Source organism: Penaeus monodon, chromosome 4 (genome assembly GCF_015228065.2).
Source record: "Penaeus monodon isolate SGIC_2016 chromosome 4, NSTDA_Pmon_1, whole genome shotgun sequence".
Taxonomy (NCBI): domain Eukaryota; kingdom Metazoa; phylum Arthropoda; class Malacostraca; order Decapoda; family Penaeidae; genus Penaeus; species Penaeus monodon.
In genome coordinates, this window is record NC_051389.1 from 40,343,297 (window position 1) to 40,355,321 (window position 12,025).

At 43.7% G+C, this 12,025-nt stretch overlaps 1 protein-coding gene across 1 annotated transcript in view; it reads left to right on the forward strand.

Annotated features, from left to right (window-relative positions):
* Positions 1-9,490: 9,490 nt before the first annotated feature.
* LOC119572209 (methyl farnesoate epoxidase-like) overlaps positions 9,491-12,025 on the forward strand; it is a 9,698-nt gene continuing 7,163 nt past the window's right edge. The window contains exons 1-4 of the mRNA XM_037919186.1: positions 9,491-9,727; positions 10,337-10,503; positions 11,627-11,752; positions 11,893-12,003. Coding sequence (XP_037775114.1) covers positions 9,703-9,727; positions 10,337-10,503; positions 11,627-11,752; positions 11,893-12,003 — 429 coding nt within the window. The 5' untranslated portion in view covers positions 9,491-9,702. The remainder of the gene's footprint in view (positions 9,728-10,336; positions 10,504-11,626; positions 11,753-11,892; positions 12,004-12,025) is intronic.

Consider the following 12,025-nt stretch of genomic DNA (forward strand, 5'->3'; position numbering starts at 1 on the left):
CAACAATTCCCTGCTCCGCAATAGCCGATGCACCGCACTGTGAAGATGTTGAATCTCTTGCTGTTGAGATTCACCTGGCCGGGAGGCCCCTGAAATTGTACAATGTGTACAGCCGGCCACACTGTAGTATCTTAGACATCAGCCAGGTCTGTGCTTCTGTACGAGTGATCATAGCGGGAGACTTCAACGCACACCACCCCCATCCTGGCTCCCTGCTGGGCACCGGATGCGGCTGGCCATCACATAGCCAATGTGCTTGAGACATTCCCCGAGATCGCTCTCCTCAATAACCAAGAGCCAACACATGTCAGAGGAGGGGTCCTAGACCTCACCCTGGCCACTGCGACTCTGGTGGAGAGGATTGGCTGGCGTGTTGATGAGACCGTCACTAGTGACCATTACGGCACTATAACTATCCACACAAAGTGAAAATGTGGAAGTGCTACAAGCCAGACTTGTAAATACCACTGATGACACAGCCTCACTGACCATACCCAAAACTCGGCCTTGGTCCAGGAGTCACAAAGATGCCTGGTACTTCAACGACGAAATTAGGGAGGTCAACCACAGGGTAAATATGTGCCGAAAACATTTCCGAAAGCAAAGAACCCCCGACAACCTAGCCCTCCTAAGGGAGGCTGTCAGGGATGCCAAGAAAACTGCCAGCAGAGTCAGGCAGGAAAAGTGGCTGGTGAGTCCTTCGATCATCATACCACCCTCTCAGAGCTGTGACAACAGGTCAAGCGAGCTACCAGCCGCTCAGCCCCGAAATGCACTCACCATGACCCCCAGTCAGAGGCGAACAGACTGGCACACGAGTTCTCGGCAAGAATAAGTAGCAACACCCTGCCAGCTGAACTGAGGGCAAGAAGAGAACGCCTACAACCAGACAGACTTGCTCATATCAGAGAAAGGGCAGCCAAACCCGATAACTCAGACGTTATCTTTTCTCTGAGGGAACTAAGAAATGCATATAAAACCAGTTGTAACACAGCCCCGGGCTCTGATGAGATATCGTACCCCATCATTTCCCACCTGGGACCAGTAGGTGACCTTGCACTCCTGAAACTCATCAACAAGTCTTGGGAAACTTCCACTCTACCCCAGAGTTCAGGGCCGCCGAGAGCTTGGCCGGGCCCCGGGGCAACCAATAGACATGGGCCCCCTTTTTTAATTTTTTCAATTTTCAAACAAGAGATTATAGGTCATTTCCAGTGGATTGTCATAAACGGAAAAAAAAATTTGGCCGGAACATTTGATGTTAAATGTTGAGAAGTTACAAAATGTTTCAAATGTATTCACAAAAATGTAAAAATTAAAATGTAAAATTTAAATTAAAATGTTCAAATTAAAATGTATTCACTTTGCGAGCCTTTTTTAGTGCAAAAGCGTTAATTGCATTACTGAAGTCAATCTTACCTGTAAGGTCGCTCTCTATGCCTAGAATAGCCAAGTCATTCAATCGGTCTTGTGTCATTGTGCTCCGTAAGAAGTTTTTGATGAGCTTGAGTTTGCTGAAAGATCGCTCTGCTGAAGCAACGGTAAAGGGCAATGTACAAAATATCCTCAGGGCAATGCACACATTTGGGAATATCTCGGCAAGCTTGAACTTGCTGATTTTCTTTAAGAGGCTGAATGGGCTTAATGATTCGTCTCCAAAGTTTGCACCATGGATCGCTTTGAGATGCACCATTCATCTTGCGAGATATCATTGTTGTATTGCTTTGCCAGGGTAACACAGGCAGTGGAAATTTGCTGCTCTGTTAAGGCAAGCATCATACCGTGTTGAGAGGCCAGCAATAACAGAATCAGGAATGACATTGAAAACGTCATATTTAATTGCTGCCTCTTCCTCAGATATACCGCCTTCTGGAAAAACCTCTTCTTGTAAAAAAAATGGTCTCCATTTCTTCTTGCATTTAGCTGGGAGAAAACAATCAATTTGCATTCCTTCTGCAACCAACTTTGCCTCGTTTAAAATCTGGTCCCATTTACTGCGCAGATTTTTAAGGTCGTTCACAAGTGATTTCAGATTGGAGACCTCTACATCAATGGTGGCTTGCCTTGTAGACATGAGGATGCAAGTAAAAGAGGAAATGTATTTTACGGCGCCATTAACTTCAGTGGCAGTCTTAGGGGTAAGATTCAGTGTATGAAGTTGCTCCAGAGCTGAGTGTATTCCTGGCAGTTGAGCTGCAAATGGTCACACACTTGCAACACGGTCAGTCCATCTTGTACCTGACAGGCCATGCATTTTCTTGAAGAATTGACCGTCGCTGGGGACTGGAGGAAAATAGATTGTACACCGTTTGTACCATACCAAAAAATGTCACTGCTTCTTTACAGCAAGCTGCAGAATCTGCTCCACATAGATTACAGGCACGAGGGGTTTTCAGCAAGGATGTGCTGTTGGGCTCCATTATATCTGCCAGACATGTTTGCAGCATTATCAATCTGCAAGTGAAATTCCAAACTGTTTCAAGATTTCCAAAATTAGCATGGCTATTTCAAGACCAGTCTTCTTACAACAATCAACGAATGTCAAGAAACGCTCTTGGACAAAAAATTCTTGAAGCTCCCTTGTCAAATAACGGATTATAAAGGTGGTTTGTTCAACATGACTTGAATCAGGTGTAGCATCGACCATGATTGAGTAGTATTTTGCATCATCAATTTCATCCAAGACACGACTGCGAACATACTCTGCACACAAACCAATGAACTCGTTCTGGGATGCTGCTGAAAGATAATGAGCTTGCAGTCTCACCTTTTTCCTGTGATACTTGAATTTTTGTTACATGCTCGCTTAGAACTGGATCATAGTGAGCAAGGAGCTCAATAAGACCTAAAAAATTCCCATTGTGAATATCACCAATTCTTTGTGAAGATCCACGGAAATACAGTCCTCTTTCACCAAGAAAGACAACAACATGAATGATTCTTGCCAGAATCTGCTTCCATTTGTGAGCCTCTGAGAGAATTCTGTCATCATGGAGCATGTCAACTCCAGAAGATTCTTCCAAATGCCTCTCCAATTCTCGCCAGGCAAGGTAGCATTTTTTTGTGTGTCATACTGTGCTCATGCTCAGGAAGCTTAATTCTCCATTTTTGTGTTGTGCTCCATCCATTGGCGGTTGCCAAGATTGATTGGGATGTTATATGGCCCATTGCACTGGTGAAATGTCTACATGGCAAACAGAATAAAGCACTCTTAGCAGGGCTGAACACAAGCCATCTTCTGAAACTTATTTCACTATTCGGTTGTTTGAATTTCAGTGCATATGTGGGAAATTTTCTGCCAGTAATGTCATTGGGAAACTGCTTGGGATGTGGTCATTTCTTCTAGTTCATGTGTTGTAGGAGCTGCTGGAGACGTTCCGATGTCAAAACCGAAATGAACTGGCTTGTTTGTTTCACTATGAGCGAATTCCCCTTGACTTGGAGTTGCTTGTAAAGATGCTACAGACATTGATTCATGGGGTTTATCTGAGAGTTCTGGCGAGGCTAAAGCTGTAGGTTGAGGACCAGCCTTTCTTCATTTTCGAGCCCAGAAGTTTCCTTTTCAGGTTCACTTCACATCAAATAATGTAAGTGCGCCTGTCCTAGTTTCTTTATCCCTCTCCTCCTTTTTCCCGTCATTTCTAAGCACCAGACTTGTGTTGATAGAAGGACATATTTACTTCGATGTTCTACTCAGCTGTTCTCTCTAACAGGTCTCTCCAAATCTGATCTAAATTGACTGAGGAGCAAACCCTATTTATTCTTTCCTGACAGAACTGTTTGTGATAGTCAATTGCATCATTATGGATCAATTGCGTTAGAGAAGCTATTAAGCGTAATTAAACCAACTGTGCTTAATATCTTAATATCTGTGAAGAAACCAAACAGTAGGTAGTTACAAGATAATTACAAGATAATATTAATCGAGCTCAAAACATCTAAATTGACATCTAAAAGCTTAACACACAGATTACAGCATTAAAGATTATAACAAAACAGCATACAGTATTATATAACAGCAACGAAAGTAACAACGTAACTACAAGTCATCACCTTAAAACATGAGGTCACAAAGCGCATTAAATTACAATGATAGGATGTACAGCACTTGATATGATGCCATCATTATATCATTACAACAATACAACAGAAGAAACAAAGCTTCTCGGCGGCCCTGCCAGAGTTGGAAGGGGGTCCATAGTTCCACCCAAAACCCAAAGGAGCCAGGAAGTACCGCCCATCCTTCCTCATTTTGTCGGCAAGACGGCCGAGGGGAGGTTTCTAAACCCGGGCTTGATGGAAAATGGGACCCCGCATGGACACCTCCACGAGTTTACCAGGGGCATGAGACAACGCACAGCATACCCATGCTTTACAAATAAAGGGGCAATCTGTGGTAATTTTCCTGACCTGGAGAAGGTTTTTGAATTGGGCAGTCCTTTGCCATTCAGGAGGCCGACCAAAAAAAAATCAGAGGTAATTCTTGTTGGATAGGTGACAATTTTAGGAATAAACAGCCAAACAATTCCAAAGGTCACTTATCCAGCAAATGCCATAGAGAATGGAATGCAACGGGGTGGGGTTCCCTCAACCCCCCCCAAACAAACCTTTCCCCTACCCCCCCCCCCTTCCCCCCCCCCCCCCAAAACCTACACCCCACAAAAAAAAAAAAACAAACCCCGCGTTGTCTGGACCTCGATCTGAGGAGTGTTGTGACAGGTTAAAGATCTCTGAACCAAATCTAAGGCCATGGCTCTGGGGACAGAAGTTAAAGGGCAAAGCCTAAATTCGGGGAATGGACTTGGGGGGGTTCAGGACCCCCTCTACCTTGGGGTAAAGATAGACCGACCCTCCCCTTTCCCCGAAGGGGTTCAGTACCTGGTTGACCAAAAAAATAAAAGACTGTCCATCTGAGAGCAATGATGGAAGAGCATGGGGGCCAGAAAGATACTAAGATCATTCTATGTACTGTGTAGGCCATTTAGACTATGCCCCCCTTCCCCGAGGCTTTAAAAAAAAAAATATAAAGCCCAAACTGGGACAGCCCCAAAACGAAGCCGCCAGGTCATTTGGTCCCCAAGGTGGGCGAAGGTCCTCACCCCCAAAAGGGAGGAAAACCTTCTCCCCGGGCCCCCAAAAATCGATTAATGGCAGCACAATTTTAAAGGTCCCCAGGCTCCGGGAAATACAACCTAAGACATAAATAGTCAGACCCCCTAGAACAAGATAACAAGCTTTTTGGGCAAACCTCCTGGCTTTCTCGAAAGCCAGGGTTTTAAAATACCCATCACCAAAGAACCGTTTTCCCAAGGGGGCATGGATCCCCCCACCCTGACTTTGTCGAAGCTCCCCCGTGGGCAAAAACCCCCTCATAGAGTTCTCGTCATGAGACTGGCAACCAAAAAAAAGAATTTCCATCCCTAACTAAAGGAAAAAAAACCCCAGAGGGTCTTTGCAACCATCACTCCCCCGGGGAACAGAAATATTACACGATGGATCAGTCGATCCCTTGACCCAAAACGCAGGGCCGGCTTGAGAAAAGGGAGCCCCAAAATCCATAAAAGAACAAAAACGCTCCTCCTAAGGCAGAGGCAGTTGCTATCATGGGGGCAGAGCACGGTCCCTGAGGGAAGGGTACGGGTTACATCAGACTTCCCCAAAGGGAAACCATGTGTCTTCAGCAGCGCTCACCCCCCTGACAATATCTACCCTTTTGCTACCATCCTCATACTGCAAGAGGATTCTTGCAAGGGTAGAAGAAATTATCATAACGGGTTCCCAGCCACATAAGGATCGGGGGGTGTGCTTTGGGGGGTATGCCCCCTAATCCAAATAATACAATCAGAGCGAAAAGGTCGGTGAGGCAACCTCCTTCTTCTGAGCTTCACAGACAGGAAAAGAGAACCTCCCCCTGGCCCGTTTGGGACTCAGACGCCACCGCTATGAAAAATGGGACTCTCTGAAATAAACCCAAGGTACCGAAGTCATTCTGCGCAAATGCGCCTAAGTTACCCCTGTTCATGGCAGATATACAAAAATAGAACGTGAAGAGAGGTGTTGCAGATTGCGGAGAGCGAACGCCCCACTTTCACATTAATTGGAGAATTGTGTGCACCGAATTCCCTGAACAAGCCCGCAGACACACCTGTGCGGTAAAGAGATGCTTACACCAGTCTACAGGGGGCCCTTCTGGCAATCCCACCGCCCGGTAACACCCAGTGTAGGAACCAAAAGAACGCATAAAAGCGACACAGGCCGGGCCATAATGAAAGGCCCGGGGGAAGCCGAATTCGCAAATTTCCAAACGAACGAATGATTGCTCTTTTTTTATTTGCACGATTCTCGCGCTTTCTCATATTTATATTATACTTTTAATCCGCACCCGAATAATTTTTTGAGTGGGGCCCCCAGTTTTGTCGTTTCCCCGCGCATCTTGCGGCATATTATCAGCACTGTCCACTGCATTCAGTGATTCGTCGTGTATCGTGATAAAAATAATATCAGAGATCCATCGTTTTTCAACCACTAAAATTATTAGAAAACATATTTTTTCCCCGTTACCTATCACTTTTTTTTTCCATTAAATTTTTTTTTTTAATTTTAAAAATCTTTCCTGTGGCTTCCTATTTCCCGGCCGTTTCCCTTTATTTTTTCCCCCTTGGTTAAACGTTTGATCTATCCTCTAATAAAAAACGTCTCTATACTATAAATGTATATTTTTCTAATTTACAAGAGGGTTACAAAACAAACGCTAATAAAAAAATTTTTTTGTACCCTTTTTTCTTCACTCTGATGTCAACCTTTAAACCATACTTTTTAAACTATTTCAGCGTGAAGCGCAAGGGCAAAAATTGTCTGGATATTTTTTTTTTAGATAACTGTCGTTGAACCTTTATCAAAGGTATTTTGATAGTCGAGAGCGATTTTGAAGGAATGGAGTGTCGATAAAAGAAAAAAAATATCCATCCCCGGTACAAGGATCATTCTTTGAAAAACAATACATTATTTTTTTTATATAATTATAGTATACTGCATATATTAGGACTATGCTTGGTTACTAAACTTTTAAAAACAATTTTTAATTTGATAGGAAAAGGCATAGTGTACTGCAAGGGAAACTTGGGGTAAAAAGCAGAAAAAAGAATGAATCACCAAACGCTAGTTAGTTGCTCCCTCGGTAAAAAAACCCCGGCCCGGGAAAAATTCTGCATACGCTCCCGATAATGAAACCCCCTCTGGACTTCCCCTTTCACAAGGCAAGAGCTGACCCCGCTCCTTTCCCCTGGACTCGTGTCTCTTTACCTATACAAATCTGTCGTTGCCCAACAGGAAGTCAGGGTCTAGTGTCGTCAGGTCTTGGAAAATTATCACTTTCGTGAGCTTTTCCCCAACAGCCTTTGGGACAGTGATGCCTGACTCGTCAGGGTCTGCTCTGCCTCTCCTGTCCGCACCATATCCTCTGCCTTCCTTTAGCAGTGGTTTGAAGTTACGCTGGTCCTGGCCCAGTTGCATGGCCCACCTTAGTTTCTCCATGGAACTCATGGCGCAGTCCTGTGGGAATAGCAAACGTTTCCCCATTCTGGGCTTCTGTTTCGGTTCGTCGTTCTTCTCCCTCTTCTTCTCCCGCTCGCAACCATTTTCCTTGTCTCTCGTGTCCATACTTCCTTCATTCATTTCCCTCTTATGGGATCCACTTTCAACATTTCTTTGCGAATTAAAACTTTCATTCTCCATTTCTACATCGTAAAGTATGTGGCAACACTAGCCAAAGAGAGAGAGAGACAGAGATAGATAGATAGAGATAGACAGAGAGAGAGAGAGAGAGAGAGAGAGAGAGAGAGAGAGAGGAGAGAGAGAGAGGAGAGGAGAGAGAGAGGAGAGAGAGAGAGAGGAGGGAGAGAGAGAGAGACAGAGAGAGAGAGGAAGAAGAAGAGGAAAGAGAGAGAGAGGAGAGAGAGAGGAGAGAGGAGAGAGAGAGGGAGAGAGAGAGAGAGAGAGAAGAGAGAGAGAGGAGAGAAGAGAGAGAGAGAGAGGAGAGAGAGGGAGGAGGGAGGGGGAGAGGGAGAGGAGAGAAAGAGAAAGAGAGAAAGAGGGAGAGAGAAGGAGGGAGAGAGAGAGAGAGAGAGAGAGAGGGGAGAGAGAGAAAAAGGGAGAGGAGAGAGAGAGGGGGGGGGAAAAGGGGAAGAGGAGGGGGGAAAAGAGAGAGAGAGAGAGAGAGAGAGGAGAGAGAGAGGAGAGAGAGAGAGAGAGCGAGAGAGAGAGAGAGAGAGAGAGAGAGAAAAGAGGTGAGGGCGCGCGCGGCGCGCGCGTGTGTGTGGTGTGGTGGTGTGTGGGGTTGTGTTGTGTGTTGTGTGTGTGTTGTTTGAATAATGTATTTATGATATTTTAATTGACGTCACTGTTATGAAATCAAATTACTCTGGTTTTATTTTTCCTGAAAGAAAAACGAGACTTGTAAACATTTCGACCAGTCGGAGTGAGGCGCCAGAGGCATCAGCGTCGAGTCAGCGCCCTCGTTAAGTCAACAGAGAACCATCACCAGAAGCAACACTTGTTGGAAACCGTACGACGTGTTATACTATATATATATATTTTTCGTGTCTTATAAAAACCCAGGCAGTGCGCCATTCCTTACCTTACAGTATTTAATAATGGGTGACAGTCTTTTTATATTTTCTAAGTATTAGGCAAAAAGAAACTTTTCTAACTGCCCCCTTTACTCTTTTTTGAAATTAACGATGATAGGGGGGTAAATCTTTCCCCTATTCTATACCAGTTTCGTTTAAACACCTTCACCAAAAGCAAAAAAAAAAAAAAAAATCAGTCCATCAATCACGAGCCATCATGCGAATCCCTGTGTCCTATTTATGAATCGTAAGAAAATTGCAGAGCTAATTAAGTCGGCATTCCCATTGTTTTCAGTTTCTGTTAGTCCCGTACTCCATTCCGCTGTCCTTGAAAACTCCATTGTCTGAGACCTGACACCCTCGCCATGTTGTTATCTGTAGCCCTGTTGCTGATACTGACACTGGCCCTCCTCTACGGGATGACGCGGAAACCCAGGGATTCCCACGGGTAAGGCTTTCAAAGAAACTGAAAAAGAAATTAAAATTTTGGTTTAGACTCACAAATATAGAAAAATGAATGGGAGAATGTTGTGTGGTGTGGGGGTGTGTGTGTGTGTGTGTGTGTTTTGTGTGTGTGTTTTGTGGTGTGTGTGTGTGGGTGTGTGTGTGTGGTGTGTGTGGGGGGTTTCTGGGGCTGATGTGCGTTATGGTTTTTTGTGGTGTTTTTCGTTTGGTGTGTGTGTGTGTGTGTGTGTGTGTGTTGTGTGGGTTTTTTTTTGTGTGTGTGTGGTGTGTGTGTGTGTGTGTGTGGGGGGGGGTGTGGTGAGAGAGAGGTTAGAGTGTAAAGAGAGAAGAGAGAGAGGGGAGAGAGAGAGAGAGAGAGAGAAAAAGCCCCGGAAATTTTATGAAGTTGTGACCTGCAGGACCTGCACGACTTCCGTTGTTGGGTTTCCTGCCCTCTCTGGAGCGCCATCTCGTACACAAGCAGCTGTGGCGACTGTCGAACACTTACGGGCCCGTCGTGGGTCTCTATTTCGGCAGGAAACCATTCGTGATAGTCAACGGCTGGGACGCCGTCAAGGAGTCTCTTGCAAATGACGACTTAAACGGACGACCTGAGTTGCCTTTCCGGAAGATGGCGATGGGCGGAGAAATGCTAGGTTTGATAAGGAAATTTAATACAAATTGAATCATGAGCAATTATTCCGTTGTCCCCATTGGGGATAACCCAAGATATTTTAACACAGGTAGCACCATTCCGTATTGACAACTGCCTCTTGACATATATCAACAGTAATTTTCATTTCATTTTTACTTGCTTTCTTTTTTGATAATTATCATTTTTATTGTTGTCATTACTGAACCTTAAAGAAATAATATATTTACCATAAAATATTGCACGATGAACAGGTCCAAAAAAGGGGACAGATCTAACGACGTCATGCCGATTACCAAATGAGGGGTGCACATTGAGCTATCAAATATCGCCAGATACATGATTATTTACATAATTTAGTCGATATTGTTATATTTACCAGAAGTGAAATCTAAAATACATCCCGCTTTTATTTATGTTAGCAATGAGTTCCTTACCGCTAATAGAGTCAGAATATTTTCGGGAAAAGGTCAACTTCATTTTTTTGGATTTATTATGGAAGTGGCGCTGCGTGCCTTTTACATACTTTTGGGCAAACGAAATACATCGAATAATAAATGCAATTACCAAGTTACTCCAATCCAAACAAGGGATAAAATTCCAACGTTTTCAGGCGTAATGTTCGTGGAAGGTGAATTCTGGAAAGAACAGCGTCGCTTTTCCCTGCATCACTTCCGGAACCTGGGGTTCGGGAAGCGCTCGCACGAGAGCGTGATCCACGAGGAGGCCAAGGAGCTCATCGACGAGATCCTGGACGCCGACGGCAGCGTCAAACTACAGGTAGTTTCTGCTGAGACAGGCATGTATACATCTAAAAAGAACACTTAACCCTCTCACTGATATGCTATGAAATCATAGGCATCCCTTGTGTAATAAACAATTTCTATATTTTCTGGTTTTTTTTTTCATATATAATATATTGCATATAAACATATATACATATAATCATACACACTTAATATTACATATAACATATACATGTACACACACACACACACACACACACACACACACACACACACACACACACACACACACACACCCGCACACGCGCACACACACACGCACACGCACACACACACGTACACCCACACACACACACACACACACACACACACACACACACACACACACACACACACACACACACACACACACAAACACACACACACACACACATATACATATACATATATTTATATGTGCATATTATATATATGTATATATATATACATATATACACATACACATACATATGTACACATATACATGTGTTTTTTTAACGCTTGTAGTGTAGCTATTCACACAAGGTGTAGCGGTGACCTAAATAAGGTGACACCATCTGATAAGGTTTGATTGACAGTTCTGATCTGCCAAATCCTAAGAAACGATACAGTAACTGCAGTGAGTTTTTTTCTACTATATTTTCAGGTATATTTATGAAAAATTTCCAATGACTTTGTCCATGGACAGCCATGTTACCATCCAGTGAAAATTCTAGGCACCATAGAGGGATTACGCAATTACCGTCGAACGGCGTTATAACACTGAAAGGGTTAATAAACTCGTCAAAAACAGAAGCATGAATACGTGTTTATACTTATATACCCATATATAAGTATAACGGTTCATTACAGTAACTATTTTAAATGCCTGTATAACTACCTAGTTTTTTTATATATATATTTTATATTTTACTTTGTCTCTCTGTCTTTTTCTGTCCATCTGTCCAGCTAAACATTTAAGTACATACAGTATATGCATACTTAAACAAAGTAAACAATCACCCACACACATAATCATGTAACAGATAAATATATCGACAAAACTACTGTTAGAGATATAGGTACAGAGATACAAAGAATCACTGATTGTCTCCCTCTCGTGGCTGACCCAAATATAGGGATTGCTCGGTATATCTTCCATCAATATCCTGTGGGCGGTGATGGGCGGCGTCAGATTCCCGAGGAAGGACCCACAACTCATGCATCTCGTGGACAGCCTCAACAAACTCTTCAGAGCAGGAGATGTAAGGCGTTACTTAACATTCATTCGCGATTCTATCACAAAATTAGTTTTACATACATGCCCCTAGAACTCTCTACAATTTTCCGAAGGTTTCCCACTTGCTAGAGAAGATGTAATGCAAATTTGCCACTTTGTCTACAGGTGAGTGGGGGCTTGGTAAACGCGTTCCCGTTTCTGCGACATTTCGTTTCGGAAAACCACAGAGAAAACATTGTCCAAAGGGGGTTTGATCTCGTCGAAAGCTTCATTCAGGTGCGTTTCTCCAGGTGTCCCG